This window comes from Cydia pomonella, chromosome 26 (assembly GCF_033807575.1).
Source record: "Cydia pomonella isolate Wapato2018A chromosome 26, ilCydPomo1, whole genome shotgun sequence".
In the NCBI taxonomy this organism is placed as follows: domain Eukaryota; kingdom Metazoa; phylum Arthropoda; class Insecta; order Lepidoptera; family Tortricidae; genus Cydia; species Cydia pomonella.
Window position 1 is genome coordinate 203,547 of NC_084728.1, and position 27,104 is coordinate 230,650.

The following is a 27,104-nucleotide window of genomic DNA, read 5'->3' on the forward strand; positions in this document are numbered from 1 at the left end:
ACAGTAAATGTATCTTTGCTGTGCGGCATAATAAAAGATCATACGAGTGTTTCACAGCATTTTCATAGGACAGGGTTAGCATAGCTTCGGATAAAGGGAAATAAAAGCGATGACCATCAATAAATAATACAAGTTTATTGTTGTACAGAGTATAGCGCACGCAGTGGCAGAGAAATGTACAATCCAATGCGAAATTACAACTAAATACATACATTAATTAATTAAATTAATTCGAAATGTGGAGCAGTCTCAACGAGGTGGGAGCGAACGCTCTACGGATTGTAACGGACTGACAGACAGACAAAATATTAATATGTACAGAGGAAATTGTCCTACAATCTATCCTCTTAAGGCCCAACCATAGAAATGAAAAATCCAAAATTTGCCACTGGAATTTGAACCTACAGTGCACGGAATACAGTAGATTTTATTTTGTTTGAAAATTGCACGAAACAAAACAAATGCAACTCTGTCCTAATTGAATATGATTTAAATTTCATCGAACTGAATAAGTCCTATAGGTAGGACCTTGGGCCTTACAAGGCTATTTTACTTTTATCCTGTTAGTTGCCATTCTGATCGATAGATGGCGTATTTATATAAGAACGTAATCTATTGGTAGGAAGAAACGCATGTGGACTGTTCGGGAGTGCGCACACATTAACCCTTGGATAGGTACGTGGAGTGTCAAGTCAATATTGATACTGAAACAAGACAAGTTCCAACCAAAGTTCCCTTGAAACAGTTGAAACAAAGACTTTGTTATGACGATGTCAATTCTTAATTTAAAGTGTATTTGGTTGACACTTTGGTTATTTTAGTATAATTGAGTATTAATAGTTCATGCATTTAAGGGTTAAGTAAACGAAAGCCAACCTTAAATTTAGGTGGTGAATCGTTTTATAAAGGCCTTGTACAAAGCATCAATAGTGAATGAAACAAGGCACCAAAAGAATCTACCATCCTGGAATACTTTTATAAATATATATATATATATTCTTATAAGATCACGTCATCTCTTGTTAACAATTGCAACTAACATTGATACAATCTTTTTTTGTTAAGAATTTATTGCGTTGAAGTCCAATTACAATCCGTTAAATCAAGTTAAATACATAAAAAATAAATACAATTTCAACACAATAAATCATACAAAATCAGTCTAATAGTTTCTCTTAAGAACTAAGATGGAGTTATGGATTTTGGTCTGTGACAGTCTACCGACTCTAAAACGGTATATCTTCAAAAAAAAATTGCAAGAATGGTAAATAATTGCATGAGTTTTTTCATGTGATTACTGCATTTGCTATAAGCAGGAGGGTGGCGCAGACCTATGGTTTGCCTTGCGTACTTTTAGTCCCTCGCGCGATATACGCGGCCGGCTGTTTATGCCGCGTAACGGAGACCTAAGCTCTTGTGACTTATAATACGTGAGTTAAACCGTAGGTTAAATTAGCTTGTTAGTACGACTCACGACAGTTTAAATTCGATTATTGATAGACCTTCTTTGTTCCCGTTTGTGGTGACTCTCATGGGTTCGGAACCTGCTTTGTAGTAACCTCTGGGAACGTCGGTGACAGATACAGACACCAAAACCAAATATTTGAAACAAGTCATTCTAGTGAAGACTTCTGGAAGTAGTGCGGAAGTTTCGTTGGATTAAGGAAAGCGACAACCTTCGTCACAAAAACCTAGAAAACGATTTCTTATGTATTTTTAGATGATATTTGTATTCTCATTTCGCTTGATTGCTGTTCATTTTATCGCAGTAAGAGTTTCATATTTATCTCCTTTTTTATATATAAAAGGTTAAGAATGGGAACAAAATTATTTTAAGACAATTTTATTTTAGGTCTCTTCATTTTTATATAATTTTGCTAAACATTTTAAGTTCATCTCTTTGTTGATTAGTTGCCGCTTTCACCGGTAAGACCCTATATTTTCAATAACTATAGCAATTCCTTGTCTAAAGTATTACAATAAGAAAGTAATTACAATAAATTTAAGAAATAGATAAGATATATTTACAGGGGATAATACGCACGGTACAAATCACATTTATGTTTGTCAAATAAATCTTATTTTCAAGACCCGGATCGCCATCAGCATAACTGTCTAAGCGAGTTAGGTGGCCAAAATGATTTGCACATTATTATTCTGTCAGTCTCAAAGTTGTGCAAAGTTTATTTTAAACTAGTAAGCAATTTTGAAAGTGGTAAATATCTATAAAACTAGAATCACTTCAAATTTTTGCAACACTCACCGGGGCATCTTGCTTATTTACGACAAAATTAAAAACGCTATTAATTCAGAAGGCCTACTATTCTGCTGCAGAGTTCCTGGAGGATAAGTACCTATAATGGAAACATTGTTATCACCTCTTTGCATTTGTTTTAAGAATTATTTTTAATATACTTGCTACACACAGTCAGGGTCCGTGTGATACTTTAATCTTGTGTAACAACATGGTTTGCAATAAAGGAAATATAAAAATATGAAATATATGTAGTTGCTTATTTACTATTATCAAAATTACCTCTCTTTTGAAGTTACCCCAATGCACCCAGCTACGGTTAAAAAGAGGACTGATACGTTTTAATCCACAGCCACGTCCCATCACAAAATTCACAAAGTAAAGGTATCAGATTTCTATGGGGAAATATTGATAAACATTAATGTGATTTAGTACGTAGCGCAAAAATAGAGAGGGCGCCGATGTCAAAGTTAAATTTTTTGCCACAAAAAGTGCAACACTTACTGCCAATGTCTTATATCGAAAACGCAACAATATTCAAAGTAGAAGAGTTTGTACACCCGTTACTCGTTTGGTTCTCAAACTTTAATCAGCTAACTTCGTTTGGAACATATATTTTTACGTAGCGCCTAATTGTTTATTGAGCGGAATTACATCTTTGAAAAGACTCTCTGAGCCGCGTTATAAGATCGTTTCTTACATTTTTCTTATAAGTTCCCAATACCTCTACAGGTAATTTATAAGCATAAATACCCTACGTTGAATATTGTCGCGCGTATAAATATAAAATATGTACAAAATGTAAACGAGTGCTAATACAAAAATTCAATTGGTGTTAAAAGTTCAAATCGCGAGCCACATACTTAGAAAACGTATCGAACAGCAAATTTACAGATATCTTATAAATCGTATCAAAATTTGTACAATTCTAGGCGCCACAGAGGAGCAGAAATTTTTATTAAAAACTATGAGAGTCCGAAATTATTAATCAGAAATTAAACTCTATTTACTGACGAAGAAATGCCGCTTTTAATCTTTTTGAATCTAATATTTTAAGCAATTTGTCGATAATTTTTAACATTTTTCTAGCACTTGTAATTAGACGTGTGTTCGAAAGGCAAGTATGTATATGCTGCCCTGTGGCTACTAGCACACTACTCCTTGCTGACAGTAATCCATTCCGTTCCAACTATATTATAGTTAGAGAGACAAAATTACAATCAACAATATAAATCTGCTGTTCGAAGTAACAACGCACAATCTACATGATTTTAGGTTTCGTTTTTTTCGTTTTTTTCTGTTATTTATTTTGACGATTTGTGTATACTATATTGACGTTTTTATATCGTCAGAAACTTTTAAGTTATTATCACCAAAAAGTTAAGACGGTAACATACTCAACAAAAAATGTTTTTAATAGCATTGTCATCATCTGAGGGGCAGACTAGATGGCGCTGAGCGCCGCCCATCAGCCGCAGCGAAGCGGTCGCGTTCAGTTGTATTGTATGTAGGGCCGTGTTTGCGTACAGCTGCATTTGTGACCAATAAAAAGTGCCAGCGCTGACCTTTGGGTTAGTATTATGCTGACGCGGGACCATTTCGTGGTAAACAACTTATGTATTTATGTTTAAAATTTCCCTATAGTATTATACTTGTATATGTTATAGTTTATCACAAATAGTGATCCTGAATCTGATTAATTGTCACTCGAACAGCAGAAATTCGACTTGATCTTATTAACGTGCCGTCGGAAAGTTTCAACAATTTCGAAATGTTCAGTTGGAAAGTTTTTGGAAATTTCTCATATTTTTGTATAGGTAAATTTCCCGTTTCCAAAATCAAAATTTCCTTTGTTTCCTGTTTTTTTTTCTGAAACTTCCGAGAACATTTCCAGTTTTTTGAAACTTTCCGCAACTTGCACATCTGTAGTTGTTCTTGTACTGACTAGTTTACAAATACAGACATAAAAATGAGATAATCTTATATATTATAAAGTGTAAATAAATAAATTCGTAATAATACACGAGCTACTTATCAGTACAGTATCATACAATCGTTAAGAAATCCTTCTACAACTAGCCGTATTGAGAAATAAATAAAGAATGTGATAATACAATGGATCAGGTATTTTAAGCACATTGTTTTGTTCAATAATATGTTAGCAATGTGCTCAGAAACACCTAAAAGAGATCTTTAGTGGAGTCCAAGAATACAGGTACAGTCAACTACGATTATGACACGCTCAAAAATTCCATATCGCCGGATTTACTGTCAATTCCATAAAATTGCATGCAACAGTGCATTGTGTTGACTGTACAAAGACCCACTGAACTACTTAAGGCATTACTGTCATTTAAAAACTGACTTACTCTAAAATTTTGTGGGTAAATACTGCAAAAAGTAAACCTCATATTTATAATCACTACAATTTGATTACTTCTTCGCACTTGGTTCTAAATGACAATAAGACCTTACATAAATTACAGCTTATAACGATTTGTTTCTGTATATACGAAAGCTTACCTAAACCTAACCTAATCTATATACAGTACATATAATCACAATGTATAATACAGCACTAGTTCAAGTTCAAGGTTACAAAGATACCTACAGCCTCAAAATATACTAGACATTACCTTGTAACGTGAAAATACCTCTATAAGTTGGTAAGTCTCTAGGTAATATCCAGCAACATTTTAGGCTAACGTTACAGGCAATTCTTTGAGCAGACAGAACTAAAACATTATTTACGGTTCTGTACTGAGCGAAACAGTTGCAGTAAAAATACTGTCGTCTATTTGTAAATCAAGAATACTTGTTTGCTACCTACCTACAGTGTGTTATTTGAGATCTTAAGTTCGTTCTTAGTTATAATGTGTCGACAAAATAAATGTAATAATTTCATTTTAACGGCAAGAAATTGTGTTGTGAACAATATCAAATGATTCAAATTATATAAGCTTCATTTCCAAATCGAATAAAACATGAATTCATGAAAAACTCATCAAACATTCCATTTTTCACATTTAGGCCTCAACTCGATGATCTAATAGTGAAAAACCTACGGGACTCTAACCGAGTAAAAAGGTATAAAATTGTCTACAAGTATAATTCCCTAGATTGTAGCATTCGACAGTCTTCCCTTGATATTGAGCACGAAGTTAGGCTTGAGATAGTGCGAGAAATCACCATGGACCTATATAAGGCATAAGTACAACGATTAGGCTAGGCCACATATGCCAAAAGTTTTATAATCTGGCCGATAGATGGCGCTGACTTTCAATGAACCAGCGCCATCTATTGACTAAACTCGAAATGTATACAATCAACATCATATCGTAGGTTGACTCAAATTTTCTTAGCTATAAGTTAGGTATTTTAGGTAAGCACATACTGCATATATTTCAAGTATTTTCACGTTTATGCAATGTCTAAGTCTTTGCTTTTTAATAGTTTTAACATTGCCAAGAAGTGTATCTCTCTCGAGGTCCGTCATATCACTTAAATTAATACTTGTCGAGTATGGTTACCAGTGGACAACTGTCATTTCTTAATTCTCGAGATCTTAAGGGGGCCATTGATTACCAGTTCGCTGGACGATATCTGCCTGTTAGTTATTCGCGATTGTCAGCTTTTGCGAATAACTGTCAGGTCGATATCGTTCGGTGAACTGGTAATCAGTGGGCCCCATTACAAGTATTACGCGACGCATTAGTTGCACAGATAACCTTTTCTATTTGTTTTTTATGCGTCGGGTGTCAGTGAGTATTTCACCAGTAACGAGAAGGTCCAGATTATTTTTAAATGGCACAGCATGTGAGGAATACCACGTCGTTGGCGAAGTCGGATGGTAAGCTACGATAGTACCTATAAAGACGCTTGCAACTCCAAAGGTGTCTATCATATGCCCTTAATAACCGGAACTTTCCTTTGATATAATGTCTTTTTCCGCGCCTATCACGCCGCCACGTAGACATACGACCACCACCATACAAACATTTTTAGTTTTCGACTTCCTTTTCGTCAACTGACATCTAGTCCGTTATACACGTATCTCCCCTTCAGTCGGAGGGGTGGCTGCGCGCTAGCAGTGGAACTGCTGCTGCGTGATGGCGGACAGGTCCTTCATGAGCCCCTCGAGGTTCTGCATCTCCCTCGCCAGCCGCTCGGTGGAGCGGGACGGCGTGAGCGCTTCCAGCTCTTCGGGGCAATGCGCTACGCTGCCGCCTGTATGGAATAAAAGTTTAGTTAGTTTAGTGGAGATTCATTGGGGATTCTATCATAGCTTTAATTTTCGGTACCGCGGAGGACAAGTTTTAGTTTAATTTCTATAAAATAAAACTAATTTAAGTAAGTAAACACTTAATTGTCCGAGAGAAATAAATATTCATTTAATCAGATAGAAAATAATTGGGTAGTACAAAGGCGAACTTATCCGAATCGAATGGATTATATGTTTTATCAGATTAAAATACATCCCGAGGTTTCCAAAGTTTTACGACGAATAGCAGGCACGTATTTTACATTTTTTATAGGTATGCGACATAAGTCCATTAAAATAGTTTTTTCATGAGTAACTGTCGCGGTAATCGACGTAATTTTATTTTTCTTTTTATATTTCTCGTAAAGGTTATTTTTATTAGATTTGATTCATTCGTGGGTATTTTTTCAGTCCTTAATACAAATATATATTTAATATACTAAGGTTGTGTTTACCAAGCTGCAGCCTATTGGGGATGTGTCCGGGCGACGAGCTGTTGCTCTTCTTGTATGGCGACGTCTCTCTCACGCTTCCTGCGGTGGGAAAAGCATTTCAAAGGTAGAGAAATAATTTTGTTTTAGAATTAGAAAGGTTCTTTTTAGGGTTGCGTACCACAAAAGGCACAAAAAAGGAATCCTTGTACTTTGTAGTCCGCCCGCCCTTATGTCTGTCTGTCAAGACCCTTTATCTTGGGAACGCGTGGAGGTATCGAGTTGAAATTAAAACCATATACTCAGATATACAGCCCCTTTAAACTGTGAAAAGATCAAACTTCTAAGTGAATGTAAAAAAGAAAGATACGGCAATAAGACAACGTACGTTTCAACACTCTCAAGGGAATCAAAATAAGTTTACCGTTTATCTAAAACTATGAAATTTGGAAAAATATCGTCTTATACTACAAGTCAAAAAAAAATCCAAAAATTATAAATTTAATGAACTGTGTATCCGCCCCGAGGCTGTGACATGTCAGTGGCACGTTGCCTGTTACCGCTCAGCGAGGAGCTTCGGAATAATGGTCGAGTGTGAGCGATAAGAAGCTCAAGAAGAAGATGATGATGAGTTACCTTGGCCATGGCTCGGCGTGGAGTGCGGCGAGTCGGCGAAGCTGTGCAGGGGCGCGGCGCAGGCGCGGCGCTGGAGGCTCCCGCCCGCGCCGCCCAGGGAGCCGCCCGCGCCGCCCAGGGAGCCGCCCGCGCCGCCCAGGGAGCCACCGGCCCCACTGGCGCCCGCGCCGCTCAGCCCACCGGCCTCGCTACTCATTGAGTCGCGACTGTTCAAAATTGTAATTTAATAAAATAAACAAGTTTTTACACTTTTTCACAATATGAATATTTTACGCGATTTTGACAACAAATGAACATATCGCATTTTAAAATCTAACAGCTAGAGTAATTCATAACAATAGATGGCGCTGTATGCACTTACTGGGAGTTTACCGTTCCGAACAACAGATGTCACTATATGGCCTTACTTTGTGCACTAACTTCTCGTTGCGAAATATAGATGGCGCTCTATGCACTTGTGTGTTTATCCCTCAGAACAATAGATGGCGAGATATGTACTCACTGTGTGTAGTGCCCTAGAGGCTCATAAGCGACGTAATGCCCCCTCTCCCGCGCCGCGCACGCGTAGATGTCGGCGCCGGCCGGCGTGCCGCCGCCCAGCGGGCACGGCCCGCCTCCGCCTGTAGGGAATTAAACCCCTGTTTGATTTGTGCTATTAAATACATTTTGCCTTTATTTTTTCTGAATTGACTGTACATTTTTACTTTAGAGTTTTGATGACTTAAATATATCTGTAGAAACCTGACCTCAACGATATATATTCACTGACGCATGTGCTGCAATATTGCTCCAATACCGAGGTCGAACGCATCTGTTTCACCGATTTTTCATAAAACAATCACTGGCGTTTTACAGATTCAAGACTGCTACAAAAAGTTTTTCGGCCGCCAAAAACTTTTTAAAACATGTGAGAAGGACGTTTACATCTTATACAACATGGCTTAAAGTTGTCTTTGCCACACTTACTTACATGTTTTACTCCGTTGTGTTGTGTTATTGGCGGACGAGGCTGCCAGCGTGAAGCGTCAGTGTGGAACGAAGGTCAAAGCTATTTTACTACGTAGTATTTCAGTCACGCTTCACACTAACAATTGTAGAGTCCGATTCTTCCAAGGCGCAGGCGGCGAGTGACTCGAGTGAGCGAGCGAGTGCATATATGGCAGAGTATTAAGCGCATGAGCAGGATGCCCGTGCGCCTGTAATGATGCGAGCGATGACTGTGGCGTCACGCCCGGCAGCGGCGTGCTTTGGAACCATCCTTCACAACAATAACAAGCGGTGGATCATACTTACACGGCGCGGGCGGCGGGTGCGCGAGCGAGTGCGTGTGTGGCAGCGTGTTGTGCGCATGGCCGGGGTGCCCGTGCGCGTGTAGCGACGCGAGCGAGGACTGCGGCGACAGTGGCGCCACGCCCGCCAGCAGCGGCGTGCTCTGGAAACACTCCTGCTGAGGATGGGATAGGTCATTGTAAGTCGAGTCATGTATACGATTTGAATAATCTGATTATTTATTATTTTGATCCTCATCGTCAGTTCAGCTCAAATCATAATGTTGCATAGTGTGGTCTTTCATAAATGATGTCAATGCGAGTTCATTTCAAATTCAGGCAGTGGTTATAATTTAGATACCAAGTTTTAACCCATGCATATTGAGGAACACGGCAAATTAGACACTTGTTATAAAAAATTAAAAGTTGTAATAAAAAAAACGAGGGGAGGTACTTGCCCAGCAGTGAGACAAGAAACCAGGTTAACAAAAGAAGTTGTAATATATTTTATTGCATATTATTACGGCGTGTTTTTGAGTCCCAATGGCATGAGTTTAAACTCGTAGGGACCATATGGGGTTACAAATCTTTATTAGGATCTAACTTACAGTTAAAAGGGTGAAAAGCTATTACTATTACTGAAGACTAGACTTGACTTTTGTGAATTTTTATGTTATTTCTACTCAGAATTACAACCTCTTCCGATTCTAATGGGGCACAAACAACGTCCTGAAATTTGCATACCTACATTTTTCATTCCTTGCTATCTTTTATCGCACTAGAAAGTTCATGAAGAACCAACACTATTTTTCTTTGATTAGCTTCGAAAGTGCTCATGATTCTGAGCAGAAGGAGCACAAAATTATCAAAAAAGTATAAAGTATGTATAGGTTAGGAATATTAGCAGCGCACCTGTTCGGGATGCGGCAGGCCGAGCGGCGCGCGCGCGGCGCGGCGCTCGCACGTGGCCGCGCAGCCCGCGCCCACGCCCACGCCCACGCCCATGCCCGTCATCGCTGCACATGCCACACCAACAACATATATGTATAGGTTGGAATTTACTAATAGCGCATTGAAGACAACTACTCGAAATTTTCATCTGACCTCTTTAAACGTCAATTGGTATTTGTAACTTTGAAAAAAAAGTCAGTTAGCGACAAAATTTCACTTTTAATACCAATTAAAGACGTTGAACTGTTATCTAAATAAATGATTTTTACATTTACAAAATAAAACGACTAATAAAACAAGAACAAAATAAATGAAAGAAAATCTCACGTCGATAAGCACAGACGTTGCAGGCGGGCGAGGCGCGCAGCGGCGCCGTGTCGTCCGAGCCCGCGCAAGATGGCGACCGCCGGTCTGCACGAATGGTGCCCAAACCGAAATAAACCAAATTAACACAAACATGCAAACTAAAAATATACATTTTACTCAACTCAAAGCATCAGACACTAAAATTAAAAAACTAAAAATATCTGCCACAAATATTATAGAACTAAAAATAACTGACACTAGAAACAGTTTTAGTGGAATTCATTAAGTAAATCTGTATGAATAATTAGCTTGTGTAATCAATGTACCATAATCCACTCAAACATTAGTGTATTTCGATTGATTTTAACATAAAATGAATAACAATAGTTGCTTTTCAAACGAGGTATTTGGTCATTTTCAAAGTGATATGGACACTTTTTTGCTTTCTGGGCGATTCAGACGAATGGATACAATTGCATACCTAATATTCTTAATATTCCTAATTGCCTCTGTTGTTGGCTGCAACTTTTTTTCTGCTGAGAAAAATCACCAGTAATGGCAAATACCAAGAATGGACTCTTCATTCTGAATTACATATAATTTGATAGCTATAACCCTTACTTTCTTTTACCTCCTAAGGCCGACCGTCCTGCCTGTACTACGAGTATAATAATTAACTTGAATACATTTTAAATTTGTTAACTGTAACATGGTGGTACTTGTTTTGTTTCAATCAATTTTCAAACAAAACACAATCTAATCCAACTAACTCCAATTCCACTAGAATTATTCTTAAATGTTAAATGTCCTTTACTGGGTCCTTGTCCATTACTGGATTTACTGGGTCCTTGTCCATTACTGGATTTCCTGGGTCCTTGTGCATCCCTGGTGGCGTGAAGTCGAGGAGTACTGACCGACATAAGTGGGCACGTAGTGTCTGCGGTCGAGGCTGGCGGGCGGCGCGTGGCGCGCCGGCTCGTACTCCGCCGGCGCGCGCGTCAGTGTGAGCGTGGACGACGCCAGTGCGGAGGGCCCGTCCACGCTGCCGGCGGATACTGAAAATAATTATAATCATACGAGTGTTTGTATACCAGAACCAAAACTAACTCAAGCTACACGTCTTTTCTATGACATTTTGTTGAGGTGCTTAACCCTGAATGGACAGAAAGTTTTGCTGGGCAATTCACTTGAGAATTCGCTGGTTTCGCTGTTTGTGGGAAACTACATGGTTAATATAAAATTATATCTGAAAAATGAAGTGACGAAATACAATAAAGTTATGTACACAATATTTTAGCTTGGTAATTGTTCTTTATTTAGATCTACTGATATTTCAAAAAAACATATCGTATCACAAGTAAAAAAATTTTTCGTGAACCCTTTTCTCGAGTTAAAATCCATATAAACTCAACATTTCAATTATATTAATAGTTTTTGAAACATCGATACTATTCAACTTCGGGCGACGAGGGGAGGGGTGGTCGCCGCTTGACCGTCGGACGGGAAACCTGTATCGCTCTACGCAACGCGCGCGCAAGTATTCTCTATGAATTGATCGTACGATTTTAAGTTTTGAGTTGGACATTGTTCATTTAAGTTTAAAGTGAGTGTAAAGATCCGATGCAATAATTAGCTTGCTTGTGCAAATTCAAGTTGTAAAGGCGAAGAACGACGAAGGAGCCTCGTCCTCCTTCCAAGATCGATCTCGATCCAAGTTGGATCGCGCGAGGTCATTCAGATAGGACGCCTGACGCCAGACACCCTTAAAAATAGCTCAACAGTTGCTATCGAAATGATAAAATGCTCCAGTCACTTACCCCCTTATTCATAAACGTGTACTAAAGTTACGATGCCGCTGATCATCGTTTGCCCCTTTCCATCATACCAATACGTCGGAAAGGGACAAACGATGATCAGCGGCATCGTAACTTTAGTACAGGTTTACGAATAAGGAGGTTAGTGTCTCGTAATTAACCTTTGCATGGAGTCTTTCGACCTCCTCCTGCAGTGAACATGTTAAGAGTAATACGCTGAAGACAAAGATAGTAGCTATATTTTTCTATGTTAATGTCACAGCTGTTGGATCTCCTAATAAATAAAAATAAAATAAATAAATACTTGATATCAAGTATATGACACTTGAAAATTACTTAACAGGACATTTAGGTTAAGTTATTGGTCCTTGTGTGACATTTTATTGCAAAGCGGTCGCCAGATGTACAAATTACATGTGTCGTAGGACTTATATCTAGAGTGTTAGTATGTACGCGTACTCTTACTAGCTGAGCTGTGCAGGCTCTTGTCCAGATGCTTGAGCTCCATCTGGTCGTGGTGGATCCACAGGTCCGGGGGCTTGATGCCGGCTGATGCTGACGACTTCTGGTATGTGCTGCAACCGACGAGAGTACGAGTCAATATCATTCAACAGGGTTATAGATACATTAAATTATCAATTTATCACTGATCATTGAAACAATGTCACGAAAAAAAAAAACAAGATCAAAGTTGCTATCGGGCTAAAAAAGGGAGTGGATTTATTGTGACTACATATTTTTTATTATTATGTTAAGTTTATTATTCAAGCAGGCATATCACAATGCGCTTATGCACGTCAAATAAAGCTACACCGGCTCTAACCCTAAACTCTGACCCGAGAAGATTTAAATCCCCCCTCAATTGGAGGAGTAAGTAATAATAAATCTTTATTAAGTAATTAACAAATCATTTTGACGTCTCATAAAGAGTAGACTTGATTCGTTAGTAGTCAGTAAAACGTCCAATTTATTCGGTAAAATGTATATTGAAAGATCCTTTAGACTGCAGGATGAAGTATAATCTTTAATTTTACGTTTGAAAAAGAAAGAAATTACCTGGTATGCGGGGACAGAGGCGGTGCCTTCCGACAACATAGCGACAACGCTAAGGCGGCAGCGAGCGCTAAAACGGCGCACGCGCCGCCTGCTGACGCCCACAGCCACGCCGACGTGGCACCCGCCAGGCCACCGCCGCCCGTGTCTGTCATAATATAAATTAATATTGGTCAAATATTTTTTTTTTTCGGAAGTATAAAGTAATTAAGCGAGTGTCCAATTTTAATACAGAAAAAAAATTAAACATTCATTTAATTTAATGAGGTGTTGAGGTCACAATACCAGTGATGAATACTTTTTCCTTCATATAAAGGTAAAGCGGTTTTAAATTCAAAATTCAAAAAAATATTCTGCAAGTAGGTCTCAAGCGCTCTTTCACTAATTGTATAATGAATTGTCGAATAATACCTTTGTTTCTTTAAAATAAGAACTCATGTCCATCATTGGGTCCTTGTCCATTACTGGTACCCACACCATATATAACCTCAGAATAAATTGCTGTCGCTCAAGCAAAGCTTTGGCAGGTTAACTTTCATTTTTTTTTAGTTTTTATACCCAGTTACTGATAACAGTAACATTCAAGAAGTCTACTAAATTCATGAAGCTTATCTCAAAAATCTCTATTATCTGTTAATTTAAAAAAAATTATCAGGTACAATTGAATTCATTCAGCACTCGTTAAATTTACGATTAAGAAAAGGTGTAGCTAGATTAAAAATTCGGACAGACGAAAAAAATGCAACTCACCAATACCAGTGGTATATGAAATAGGCGCACAGAAGGGGCCCACGCCCTTGCTGTTCTTGGCCTGCACCTTGAAGGAGTAGGTGGTGCGCGCGCGCAGGCGCTCCACGCGCGCGCGCACGCGCTCGCCCTCCACCTTCTGCACCGTCCACTCGCCCGCGCCGGCGCCCGCCGGCGCGTACATTATCGTGTAGCCTGGATTTTCATGAAATTCATTATTTTTACTCCAGCATTCTTATTTGTCGATTAAATGACTGCCAGTGAGATCGAAATCAACTTCATAACCCGGCGCCCCTGTCTATAGGATTCTAAAAGTAATGTTCCAAGGAATATTCATACAACATTATGCAACTGTTGTTTTTTAGGGTTCCGTACCCAAAGGGTCAAACGGGACCCTATTACTGAGACTTTCGCTGTCTGTCCGTCCATATGAATAGTTAGAGAGTGACCTGTAATGACCCCGTTGGGCTTGGCGGGCGGCGCCCACGCCAGGTCGGCGGCGCGCGCGGCGGGCGCGGCGCCGGACAATATGAATAGTTAGAGAGTGACCTGTAATGACCCCGTTGGGCTTGGCGGGCGGCGCCCACGCCAGGTCGGCGGCGCGCGCGGCGGGCGCGGCGGGCGCGGCGCCGGACAATATGAATAGTTAGAGAGTGACCTGTAATGACCCCGTTGGGCTTGGCGGGCGGCGCCCACGCCAGGTCGGCGGCGCGCGCGGCGGGCGCGGCGGGCGCGGCGCCGGACAATATGAATAGTTAGAGAGTGACCTGTAATGACCCCGTTGGGCTTGGCGGGCGGCGCCCACGCCAGGTCGGCGGCGCGCGCGGCGGGCGCGGCGCCGGACAATATAAATAGTTAGAGAGTGACCTGTAATGACCCCGTTGGGCTTGGCGGGCGGCGCCCACGCCAGGTCGGCGGCGCGCGCGGCGGGCGCGGCGGGCGCGGCGCCGGACAATATGAATAGTTAGAGAGTGACCTGTAATGACCCCGTTGGGCTTGGCGGGCGGCGCCCACGCCAGGTCGGCGGCGCGCGCGGCGGGCGCGGCGCCGGACAATATGAATAGTTAGAGAGTGACCTGTAATGACCCCGTTGGGCTTGGCGGGCGGCGCCCACGCCAGGTCGGCGGCGCGCGCGGCGGGCGCGGCGGGCGCGGCGCCGGACAATATGAATAGTTAGAGAGTGACCTGTAATGACCCCGTTGGGCTTGGCGGGCGGCGCCCACGCCAGGTCGGCGGCGCGCGCGGCGGGCGCGGCGGGCGCGGCGCCGGACAATATGAATAGTTAGAGAGTGACCTGTAATGACCCCGTTGGGCTTGGCGGGCGGCGCCCACGCCAGGTCGGCGGCGCGCGCGGCGGGCGCGGCGGGCGCGGCGCCGGACAATATGAATAGTTAGAGAGTGACCTGTAATGACCCCGTTGGGCTTGGCGGGCGGCGCCCACGCCAGGTCGGCGGCGCGCGCGGCGGGCGCGGCGGGCGCGGCGCCGGACAATATGAATAGTTAGAGAGTGACCTGTAATGACCCCGTTGGGCTTGGCGGGCGGCGCCCACGCCAGGTCGGCGGCGCGCGCGGCGGGCGCGGCGGGCGCGGCGCCGGACAATATGAATAGTTAGAGAGTGACCTGTAATGACCCCGTTGGGCTTGGCGGGCGGCGCCCACGCCAGGTCGGCGGCGCGCGCGGCGGGCGCGGCGGGCGCGGCGCCGGACAATATGAATAGTTAGAGAGTGACCTGTAATGACCCCGTTGGGCTTGGCGGGCGGCGCCCACGCCAGGTCGGCGGCGCGCGCGGCGGGCGCGGCGGGCGCGGCGCCGGACAATATGAATAGTTAGAGAGTGACCTGTAATGACCCCGTTGGGCTTGGCGGGCGGCGCCCACGCCAGGTCGGCGGCGCGCGCGGCGGGCGCGGCGGGCGCGGCGCCGGACAATATGAATAGTTAGAGAGTGACCTGTAATGACCCCGTTGGGCTTGGCGGGCGGCGCCCACGCCAGGTCGGCGGCGCGCGCGGCGGGCGCGGCGGGCGCGGCGCCGGACAATATGAATAGTTAGAGAGTGACCTGTAATGACCCCGTTGGGCTTGGCGGGCGGCGCCCACGCCAGGTCGGCGGCGCGCGCGGCGGGCGCGGCGGGCGCGGCGCCGGACAATATGAATAGTTAGAGAGTGACCTGTAATGACCCCGTTGGGCTTGGCGGGCGGCGCCCACGCCAGGTCGGCGGCGCGCGCGGCGGGCGCGGCGGGCGCGGCGCCGGACAATATGAATAGTTAGAGAGTGACCTGTAATGACCCCGTTGGGCTTGGCGGGCGGCGCCCACGCCAGGTCGGCGGCGCGCGCGGCGGGCGCGGCGGGCGCGGCGCCGGACAATATGAATAGTTAGAGAGTGACCTGTAATGACCCCGTTGGGCTTGGCGGGCGGCGCCCACGCCAGGTCGGCGGCGCGCGCGGCGGGCGCGGCGGGCGCGGCGCCGGACAATATGAATAGTTAGAGAGTGACCTGTAATGACCCCGTTGGGCTTGGCGGGCGGCGCCCACGCCAGGTCGGCGGCGCGCGCGGCGGGCGCGGCGGGCGCGGCGCCGGACAATATGAATAGTTAGAGAGTGACCTGTAATGACCCCGTTGGGCTTGGCGGGCGGCGCCCACGCCAGGTCGGCGGCGCGCGCGGCGGGCGCGGCGGGCGCGGCGCCGGACAATATGAATAGTTAGAGAGTGACCTGTAATGACCCCGTTGGGCTTGGCGGGCGGCGCCCACGCCAGGTCGGCGGCGCGCGCGGCGGGCGCGGCGGGCGCGGCGCCGGACAATATGAATAGTTAGAGAGTGACCTGTAATGACCCCGTTGGGCTTGGCGGGCGGCGCCCACGCCAGGTCGGCGGCGCGCGCGGCGGGCGCGGCGGGCGCGGCGCGCAGCTCGCGCGGGGCGGAGGCCGGCGCCGCCTCCAGCGTCGTGTTCGACACCAGCATGGACCACGCCGACTCTTGCCCACCTGCGCGTATCAAATATCGTTTGACTCCCTTGTTCATAAAACAAGCAACCTCTTACAAATCTCTGTTCAATTTTGACCCAATTATGGTCCAATGGACCGTTAATCAATTTTACAACGAATTCATGAAAAAGGTTTCCGGTCGTTGAAAATAGGTAGGTACAGTTTAGGTATACTACACAAAAATGTAAAATCACAAAAATAAGCACACATAAATGGTTCTTGGAGCTTTACACTTTGGTGCTTCGAACCAGGATACTCAGTTCGAGATCTAACGAATTTAATGGCGAGTAAAGTGTAAATGTTTGAAATCATTATTTCTATTCTCATCCAAAAGTAGTTTTGCAAATGGGATAGTTTAACAGTTTGGTTGATGGAGCATCAACAGGATACGTACCTTTAATGAGTTTGACAGCGAACTCGTAGAGCGTGAAGGGCTTGAGGTCGTCGAGCATGCAGTTGAGGTCGGTGGCGTTGAAGCTGCGCGCGCGCTGCCCCGCGCCCGCCGCCGCGTAGCGCACCACGTAGCGCCGCCCGTCCGTTGCGGTCTATCAATACACAATATTAAATGTCAATTAAGAGGTCTTGTTTGGACTCGTGTAACTTGTGGAATGTTTTAACTAGAGTTATCATTTTGACGTCATCTTTTAGCTGATATCCTGTACTGTCGTTTAAGAGCCCGGTAACGATTTTATAACAAAATTTTTAAATTGATAGAGTCGTTGAAATTGTACACCTTTTGTTACGTAATATCTAAATAACAAGTATTGGTTTCTATTAACACTTTTTTTTCATCTTGCCTTTTAATAATGAGGTCGCAAGCGAGCGTCCCCGGTAATAGGTGACGAGAAGGGACAGTTTTTATAAAATCATCAGAAAATTATGGTAGTAAATTATACAAAATGATGTATAAGAACAGTTTCAGCAAATGTTGTAGATTGTTTAAGTATCAAAATTACGTTGAAATTAAGTCAATTTTCAGAGAAATTGTCACTTGTTTTGAAGTAATTTCTGGAGAAAATTGATTTCGTTTAACTTTCATTTACACTACTTCAAATTTATAATAACAAAAATGTAGTTTAATTAAAGTTGAAGTAGAGGATATTTGTAATACAAAATTACTATTTTTAGCAGTACAATAAGATCGACAAAATCACTGCTTTACGCGCGTTTACCTAAACGTCCATCAGAAAAAACATCGGTATCAAATTCACCTACTATACGTGGTTAACGGCTCCACTATTCTTGCACAAACACATTGTATATAACTATTGTGCAATTGATAGCTGTTGGTTCTCCGAATAATAAATAAATAAATAAATAAAATATTATGCTGCATTTAAATAAATAAATAGTTAACAAAGACCGCTCGACCTTTGACCAATTTTGTATCGGAATAATACTTAAAAATTCGTTTGTAAAGTACTGACCTGTCCTTTAGGTAGCGTGGGGTCGGTCCAGTACACCACGGCCGTGCTGCCGCTCAGCATTATCACCTGAAAAATAGTATTGACATATTAAAAACTAAAAATGAAAGTGTTCCGTCAGGGATCTGGAAACCGGGTAGGGCTCCTAAGTCGCATATTTTAACGAAGCTTTCAAAGTTTTTTAGTTCAAAATGAAAAACAACAACGAAAAATAGTTGCCTTAAGTCCGACGGGTGGTATTAACGGAGGTCGTTCCTCCTCGTCTTCCTCATCCTCCTCGTCCTCCTCATCCTCGTCGAGGTCATCGCCCTCCGCCGCGGCCTTGGTCCGCACAGTGGCGTACACCGGCGGCCCCGCGCCTAGCGCGTTCGATGCGTGGAGAGATATCACATATTCTGCGTTCGATTCTGTACAAAAAAATAATTATATTAGTTGTGAAAATGGTATTGAAGAAGTAGCTGAACTTTTGTTTGGTTATTCTCCTTTGAGTCTACACCTAACAAGAGCCAGTTTTTTGTAAAGAATCCCTTAGCGATGTGATAAGATGTAGCGGCAAACATATCGATAAAAGTTGTCGGTATGAATCTATTCGGATCTATACGTTCTTCAATATATGTCTAGTCCTCTGATGACATAATAGCGTGTGGAAATCGGCACATAATTCCCGTGCTATTGGATAACTTTAGAGTGCAGCCGAGACGGGTTCGCTATCAACAACACACTTTTCGGGCATATGTTTGTTCTCGTGTCCCATCCTACTGACTGCGCCAATAGTATATCAGTTAAATATATTCAAAACAAAATTATAAGACAGTCAATTATTTATTTTTACTACGACGGTGCTAAAAAAATATACAGCTCATATGATTGTAAGTTGTTACCGCAGCTTATGGATGGTTTGCCTTCCTTACCCAGCCCTCTGATGACATGATGATGTGTGGCAGCGGGCAGGTCCTTCCCGTGCACGTCGGGCACGCCGAGCCCCCAGCCGAGCCGGTACCCGCGGATGAGGGAGCCCCCTTCCGACCCTTCCTCCCACCACACTGAGATCCAGTCGCGACCGGCGCGAGCTGTAAAACAAATAAAACATATTATAAGACAATTTTACACAAATATACATAGTTATTAATTACATTAGCTTAATAAGGCTGATGTGGACAAAACTAACATAACATTACAAAAATAGTTTAATTTACCTAATTACAGAATTACAATTGCTTGGAAAACGTTGATAACTTAGTATAAAACGAATACGGTACGTCACGATGTACGAAATATAATTTAATATTTATGAATCGCTTTTCAATTCAAGAAAACATCATAAAGACACCGGTGTCTTTACGATATTTTCTTGAATTGAAAAGCGGAAAAGTTATGCCAATAATGCTTATTCCTCTCTAGGTTGTAAGATGAGACGGCAGTCGATTTAGTTAAGGTAGGGGCTTGCACGGTTGCAACCAGAAAAATGCTAAGACGAGGAAGAGATTGACCGATTTTTGATTTAACATGTTAACGTAACGGAGGACGTAAAGGAGGGCGAAAGACGAATTACGTGTTGCACTATGTGTTACTAAATATGTCCATAATTAAGCATTGGGTACCTTCCGTGTATATACTTACTGCTGAGTGGAGGTGGCTGCGGCGGTACTTTCGACTCGTCCTGCGCGCGCGCCTGCGTGGCCGCTGTCAGCCACTCGCTAAAAGGCCCCGATCCGTTCGCGTTGATGGCGCATACGCGGATCTGCAGAAAGCGTTACATCATAATATAGTTTACATGTAATATTGTTAACCGAGAAATACAACCGTTTGCCACATAAATCGGTTATTCTATAATAAGTAGAGTCTGGCAGGGTCGCCATGTGATGTCAGCAATACATATACCGTTTTCCCAAGCATTCATATTGTAACTCTTTCCTTAATATGTCATTATCATTAAACTCGAGAACAAACTATGAATAGAACTACTGACATGAAAGCACGCGTCACGAATACATAATTTGCCCGTCGTTATCGCTAATCGGTGATCGTCACCAGTCGGACATTTGATTTCATGCAGGAGGAGTAGAAAAAGAAAATAAATCATGCTCGGAGAGAATAGTTTTGTTTCTAAAATCAAAGCATTTAGCTTAAGTTTGAAATATCTGTAAATAACCTGGTATGTAGTATGAGGGTCGAGGTCTCTCAGCTCCGCCCGGCGCGCGTCAGCGGGGGTGGTGAGCGAGTCGGCCTTGCGGCGCGCGCCGGCGGCCCGGAAGCGCACCTTGTAGCCGGTCAGCGCGCCGCGCTGCGTGCGCGCCGCCGGGGCTTCCCAGCGGACCAGGATCGACTGTAACAATTATGTATTTTATCTTATTTCACTCACTTTACTATTTCATGAAGGATTTAACTCCATGGAGTTGGAGGTGCGTGGAGATTGCGAGCACGGAAATGCACAATGTTATCCAGCTGCCTAGTCGTATCACCTAACAACTCTCAAAGGCGAGTATATCTGCAACTTTGGGATGGAACGGAACCGCGTGCGACGGCTGCGCGGCGTCACTCGCCGCTGTGCGACATGATTCACTTGCTGAAAGGACTCCTACGCACAAATCCACAAGTGGATATCTTCACTAAGCATTTGCTTAGGCTAACATCTACGTGCCTCGACTACTGTGATAATGAAGCGAATGATCGTAAGACAGTTGTATGACGAGGTATGTAGTAATTAAACTGTTAAATGTATTATTGACATAGCTGCAAGTGTAATTGGTGTAAAACGTTCCTGTGAATATAAAATAAAGTAAATAAATAAAAGAATGTAAATGAATTAAAAGTTAATATATGTTTGATTGGTAGAGAATGCCTTTTACAATTAAATTCGCCATTTGTACATTTTCTTTATTTCTGTAATAAAGTTTAAATATATAAATAAAATTATAATATAATATGACAAACTCTCGACAGTTTTATGTTGAATCAGGCAGCATCATGTACCACGCTAAAGTAACTGAAACACTTTCACCAGATACTACAGCATGGTGCGGCATAAAATAAGTCAAATAGAAGAGACAAAAAGACTTAAAGCTTGTGTTTAGCAGTACTTACAGTGGGCGAAGCCGGCTCAGCGCTGACATTGGCCGGCGGCGCCAGCGGCGCCAGCGCCAGCGTCCGCGCCAGCAGCGGCTCGGCGGGCGCGCCACCCGCGCCGGCCACGGCCACGGAGTAGGCGGCGGCGGCGCGCAGCCCGCCCAGCGTCGCCGCGCCCCCGCCCGCGTCCGCGGCGGCCGTCACCACTTGCTCGCGCCCTGTCTCCACCTGCAGTCGTGACATTGTCGAATTACATAGGTCCACGAGACCTGCTGCACCTAGTACATATACAACCGTAACTGTATATTTACTTATAGCAAAGGTACAACTTGCTTTTCACTTTGTTTTTTATAAAACCACCCCTTAAAACTAACATGTCAAACTATTGAAGTTTAAACCTAATTACATACTGTTTCTCAAACATGCTCGGAAATGGTCGCATTTTGTTCGTAAATCGAAGACGCAAAGTGACCGAAGCTCAGCTCTTACGTACCTCGGTATAATGGACGGTGTAGTGCGGTGGTGGAGGTTCTTGAGCTGGCGGTGACCACTTGACGCGGAGGCTGTGAGGACCGGCGGCTTCCACTTTCACGTTGGTGGGGGGCCCGAAGCTTAGCTCTTCTGGGGCCGTGTGCGCTTCGATTGTCTGTCGGATAAAATGTTTATGTTATGTTAATGTGGATAAAACGACAAATTATATAACTGTGGCTTCGTATTTGTGATAAACGGCTCTGCAGCTCTTTGCTTATAAAAATAAAGTTAATTACGCGTTACCATATAATAATTGTATAATTACGATAATTTGTAGGTAAACTTTTTGCACTCCGTCCAAGCCGAAATGACTAGTGGGGACTTATAAGTTCTAGTAGAAACGTAAAAATTCTATGAAATATTACGTTTATCTCACTTCAAAATCCAACTGCAATTTATAATGTAATCTGTATTATGAAATAAATAAATCTATCTATCTATTATGTAGTGGCTGAAACTGAACTCACAACTTTTACATAAGAAATATCTCGCATACCTCAGTAGGCGGCGAGATGGCGCTGAGCGTGAGTGCGCGTGCGCTGAACAAGTAGGTTGTGTTCGGTTGCAGAGTTGCCACGTTCATCTCGAACCGCGTCGCGCTGCCGCGTGAGACGCGCTCCCTGTTACACATGTTACAATACACAATATAGCATTAAGATAACTATATAAGATAAATAATAAAATTTAACAACTTTAAACGACTTTTGAATTACAAAAGGACTTACCTTTCGCTCCCTTTGACCCGATACACCACCACAAACCCCACAACTTCTTCCATCTTCCTCGCCGGCTCCAACCAGCTGAGCGTCACGAAGCGATGCTTCACGATTACCGCCCTGAACAGTAACTCAGTTAAACATCAAAGAAAGTGTCAGAGGCATTCAGTGTGTGAACCGGCGACTAGACTTCGCCGTTATCTTTTATACTTGAATTTAAACAATCTGCAGGCGGAATTTTAATAATACTTAAAAAATTGCGAGACATTTTAAACTTTTTTGTATTTCTAGTAGAATAATATTTAGGGTCTCTATTGTTTCCCATAAAGTTTTAAGTCATAATGTATTGTTTGTCCGCATTTTCGTTAGTCATAATTTGGTTTTTCTCAGAAACGCGTAACTTTTCAGGATTGCCATAAAACAAACCTTACCTAACCTAACCTATCTATAGGATAATCTAAGGAAATTCCTGAAAAGTTAACGGTTTCAGAGTTATGACTAATGATAATATGACTATCATTACATTATGACTTTCAATAATTATGTCAAACAAAGGGATCCGTAATATTTATCTGGTATTATTTCAAACAATTTGATTTGGTACAATGTTAAGTCCAAGAAAAAGTAGTGCTTTGAATTTGATAGTAAGATCTCGCTGTACGGCTGCGTACATTACGGTTGTCAATCCCATGTCGCCATCTTTTTCAGTTGTCAAACTCAACGTAGACTTTACACAATGTATATATTCATGTATTTATAATAGACTAAAATACTAACCTGAACTCTCTCGGCGGCGACACGATGGTCCCATTCTCCCGGCCGAGCTCCAGTCCTTCGGTGAGCGTGTAATCATAGTAGTCGGGTGGGAGCGTGAACGCGGGCGCCGTCTCGCCCAGGAAGTCGGGCTCGGAGGGGACCAGCGCGTTGAACACGTCGGGAGGGGAGGGGAGGGAACCCAGCTCTGGGGGGGGGGGGGGGACAAAAAAAAAAAAAAAAATTAATAAATAAAACGTAAAAGTTAAAACTATAAATAATTGCAAAGCAAAAAGATAAAATTGAATTAAAAAATAATGTTAACGCTTGACAAAAGGTGTAAATCAATAAAAAGTGGAGTCGGGAAATAAAATGGATTTTGGACATGTGTTGCTAAGTAACATTATACTTTCAAGACTAGCAACACATAACCTATGAATATGAATAAAAATTTTGCTTTCAAGACTAGCAACACATAACCTATGAATATGAATGAAAATTTTGTTAAATTGTAAAACGAGTGCGCGTCTGTCGCAATAAGTAAACTTTTTTTTTAACAAGACAATGGTCGAAACGGTGATTCTTTTCAATAAACCTCTGAGACGAAGTCTCACGGTTTTATTTTTAGTACGATATTTTTGATAGGTCTGCAAAAGTACATAGTCTACCAGCGGCACGCACGATGTTATATCTACACGCTCGTTAGTGACTCAGATAATAAAGGTTACTCGCTTTTTCAACGCCGGTCAATCCTATTTCGCTCTAGTAACCCGAGAGCTCCGAGTGCCCACGCTCGACGCCAACGCCGCCCGCCGTACATTTGTTTTAACCATTGAATGGTGCCGGCGTCAGTGTTGAGCGTGCACGCTTGGAGCGTGCGTTTCGAGGTGGAATCGTAACGCGTACACTCGAGCAGCATATCAGTTTACCGTCGTCCGGCGGCAGCACGACGAGCCGCAGCGCGGCCGCGGCGCTGCCGGCCGCGCTGCTGGCCGCGCACTGGAACATGCCCGCGTCCACGCGGAGCACGCCTTGGATGCGTAAAGATGACCTACAATATCAGTTCAATAAAAGTTTACTGAAATGTATTTTGTTTTATCTTTACAGGAAACCATTTCTAATTCTGATCCAGTCTGAACAAAATGTGACTCAGATAGGAATAAAGGTTGAGTTAGCGAAATTTTCACGAATTACGATTAGGTTTGAGTACTAACCCATCCACGAGCGCGATGTCATGCTGATTAGGCGTTAGAGGCTCGCCGTCCTTGAGCCACGCCACGGCGGCCCCGCGGCCGCGCACGTCGCAGCGCAGCGTGACGTCGCCGCGCGTGCGCGCCACCACCACCGCGCCGCCGGGCAGCGACACGCGAGGTGCCGTCTGAAATAACACAACGACGCAGTAGGATAAAACACTGTTTTTTTAGTCTACGAGTCGCAAGCCCCCAAGCTCCAATGACAATAACACGGGACTCAAACATTCGGAACTAAAAATCTAAATCGAAACAGATTACTAAAACCACTGAGAACTTAAGACCGTGATTATTCATGTCATATTCATTAGTTCATAGTAAAAAAACTGGCTAAAATATCCCGCCTCTCCTCCCTTATCACACTTGACGGTAGCAAGCTCCGAATTAAATATACCTATTCCCAATAAAATTCACTCACCAGCACTGTTAACGTGATAGGCCTATCAGCAAAGTCCAGGCATGAAGGTGCTCGACAGTTGTAACTCCCCGCATCCAAACATCAAGCAGCCTGCCCCCTAGAGCCCGGAATTGACTAGGTAGAAGCATGAATGTCACTAGTAAACAAATAATTTGACTCACCAATACTGTTAAGGTAGTAGCGCTATCAGCAGAGTCCAGCCGCGAATGTGCTCGACATGTGTAACTACCGGCGTCAAGGCCTCTAGCGGCCTGCACCCGCAGAGACCCGGATCCCACCAGGTAGAACCGCGAATCCAGGTCACTAGTAAACAGTACAACAATTAATGGTTCAACAAATAATCAAATACATTTCTAACATAAATTAGATTATAGTAAATTTAACTCTTTATTTATATTAAACTCTTTATTGTACAAAAATGAAAACAAAACAGTAAATAAAACACTCATCATTAGTACAAAGGCGAACTTATCCCTTTACGGGATCTCTTCCAGTTAACCTTTGAGCAATTGAGGGAGAATTGGAGACGGTAGACATCTGTACGGACAAAGTGATTATAGCACAAAAAAATGTCTTTAAATGACTCATAAATACACTCACATGATGATGATGATGAAATACACTCAACAAAATAAATAACCACATTAAATGAAATAAATAAACGATCGAACGAGTCGAATTAATGAGTCGAATCGGTCTTTTGTGCGAAACTAAAACTATTTAGGTAATTATGCCGGTTCCAAGCAAAAATAAAAAACCGGCCAAGAGCATGTCGGGCCATGCTCAGAGTAGGGTTCCGTAGTTACTCTTCCGTCACAATAAGCTAAACTGGAGCTTAAAGTATGGTAGATTGTTAACCAAGGGATAAACTGTGGGTGTACGGCTTTTTACTATGCAGGGGAAACTTTTTGCGATAACTCAAAAACAGCTAAACTGATCATATCCGCTATAGTTTTCATTTAATGTCTTTCTTAAGCTCTACTTCCACGATTTTTTTCATATTTTTTGGACCTATGATTCAAAAGTTAGAGGGGGGGGTCAATTTTTTTTTCTTACGGAGCGATTATCTCCGAAAATATTCACTTTATCAAAAATGTTTGTTGAAGACCCCTATTAGTTTTGAAAGACCGTTCCAACGATACCCCACACTGTAGGGTTGAAGCAAAAAAAAAGTTGACCCCCACTTTACGTGTAGGTACCATAAAAAGAAAAAAATTTTTTAGATTTTATTGTACCACTTTGTCGGCTTTATTGATTTATATATCCATGCCAAATTTCAGCTTCCTAGCACTAACGACCACGGAGCAAACCCTCGGACAGACAGACAGACAGACAGACAGATAGACAGACGGACATGGCGAAACTATAAGGGTTCCTAGTTGACTACGGAACCCTAAAAAATGTATAGTCAGCTATAAATAACGTATTACTGATATAATAACGCAATTAGAACTTTATTGCCTGAAAACGTTACAAATATTGCTGTAAATTTGAAGAGTAACTTACTTGAGGTCGATAGCGACTCCTACATTGTTGAGCCACGTGATCTCTGGTTTAGGGTTGCCCACCGCCGCGCAGTCGAACGTCACCGACGCTCCTAAAAACGTACACAGACTACAATGAGTGATAAAACGAATAAACGATAGACGATGTGAATCTAAGTTTTCTAATTGCTACAATGGGACTTCTCTTTATTATTCTCTTACATGACAGTATTTTTACTAATCTCATATAAACTAAAATAAACCAGAAACAGGTGATTACAAAGCTAACAAGTGGAATAGTTGATTGTTGATTTGCTTTTGAAATTTGGTTGGCATCCTACCAACTGCGCCACTAACATATATAAATTGCATTACTCGTAAACTTGCAATGAAACTTCTACCTCCGATACTTAATTAAATAATTCCTCAGTTTAATGTATCAGCTAAGCTATGTGTATATATGAGCGTTGTTTAAATATATTCTAGAAAAACTTTTCATCTTAAAAGTTTAAATAATAACTTTTTTGTGTTATTCTACTGACCTTCGATGACGGTGATGGGTTGTGGGGTCGCGACAAATCGAGGTGGCTCCTCGTCTGGCGACTCCGTGCTCACGCGCAGCTCGATCTCTTCGCCCGTCCTGGAACGATAAATACAATTTAATCCAAATACTGAGAATATAAAATTTACATCGAATACTACACTAATATTACTTGTTTTGTTTTAACTTAGAACGTGCCTGATGTGGACATGTATCCT

General features: G+C 42.9%; 2 protein-coding genes across 2 annotated transcripts in view; both read right to left on the reverse strand.

The window, feature by feature from the left end:
- Positions 1 to 116: 116 nt before the first annotated feature.
- LOC133532228 (transcription factor Maf-like) lies at positions 117 to 9,876 on the reverse strand. Its single transcript, XM_061870804.1, has 6 exons — positions 9,763 to 9,876; positions 8,876 to 9,029; positions 8,085 to 8,202; positions 7,583 to 7,788; positions 6,971 to 7,048; positions 117 to 6,481 (listed from the first exon to the last, which is right to left on the reverse strand). Exons 1-6 carry the CDS (start codon positions 9,862 to 9,864, stop codon positions 6,339 to 6,341), a joined length of 801 nt encoding a protein of 266 aa, XP_061726788.1. The 5' UTR covers positions 9,865 to 9,876; the 3' UTR covers positions 117 to 6,338.
- A 63-nt stretch (positions 9,877 to 9,939) lies between these two features.
- Positions 9,940 to 27,104, reverse strand: part of LOC133532227 (netrin receptor DCC) — a 190,799-nt gene continuing 173,634 nt past the window's right edge. The window contains exons 6-27 of the mRNA XM_061870803.1: positions 26,888 to 26,985; positions 26,368 to 26,458; positions 25,023 to 25,164; positions 24,408 to 24,571; positions 24,123 to 24,244; positions 23,218 to 23,401; positions 22,450 to 22,560; positions 22,221 to 22,344; positions 21,687 to 21,839; positions 21,212 to 21,421; positions 20,280 to 20,453; positions 19,748 to 19,868; positions 19,039 to 19,197; positions 18,347 to 18,534; positions 18,131 to 18,196; positions 17,098 to 17,248; positions 16,542 to 16,703; positions 13,725 to 13,916; positions 12,978 to 13,122; positions 12,387 to 12,496; positions 11,022 to 11,162; positions 9,940 to 10,212 (exon numbers count right to left, since the gene is read on the reverse strand). Of these exons, the coding sequence (XP_061726787.1) occupies positions 10,073 to 10,212; positions 11,022 to 11,162; positions 12,387 to 12,496; positions 12,978 to 13,122; positions 13,725 to 13,916; positions 16,542 to 16,703; positions 17,098 to 17,248; positions 18,131 to 18,196; positions 18,347 to 18,534; positions 19,039 to 19,197; positions 19,748 to 19,868; positions 20,280 to 20,453; positions 21,212 to 21,421; positions 21,687 to 21,839; positions 22,221 to 22,344; positions 22,450 to 22,560; positions 23,218 to 23,401; positions 24,123 to 24,244; positions 24,408 to 24,571; positions 25,023 to 25,164; positions 26,368 to 26,458; positions 26,888 to 26,985 (3,148 nt within the window). The 3' untranslated portion in view covers positions 9,940 to 10,072. The remainder of the gene's footprint in view (positions 10,213 to 11,021; positions 11,163 to 12,386; positions 12,497 to 12,977; positions 13,123 to 13,724; positions 13,917 to 16,541; positions 16,704 to 17,097; positions 17,249 to 18,130; positions 18,197 to 18,346; positions 18,535 to 19,038; positions 19,198 to 19,747; positions 19,869 to 20,279; positions 20,454 to 21,211; positions 21,422 to 21,686; positions 21,840 to 22,220; positions 22,345 to 22,449; positions 22,561 to 23,217; positions 23,402 to 24,122; positions 24,245 to 24,407; positions 24,572 to 25,022; positions 25,165 to 26,367; positions 26,459 to 26,887; positions 26,986 to 27,104) is intronic.

What these genes read in the sequence shown, in the direction of transcription:
- LOC133532228 (XM_061870804.1), bottom strand. Translation starts at nt 9,864, where the DNA reads ATGACGGGCATGGGCGTGGGCGTGGGCGTGGGCGCGGGCTGCGCGGCC. An exon ending in GCACCCGCCGCCCGCGCCGT is followed by an intron (nt 8,203 to 8,875) that starts GTAAGTATGATC and finishes AATTCCCTACAG; the next exon opens with GCGGAGGCGGGCCGTGCCCG. An exon ending in CACGCCGAGCCATGGCCAAG is followed by an intron (nt 7,049 to 7,582) that starts GTAACTCATCAT and finishes TTCCCACCGCAG; the next exon opens with GAAGCGTGAGAGAGACGTCG.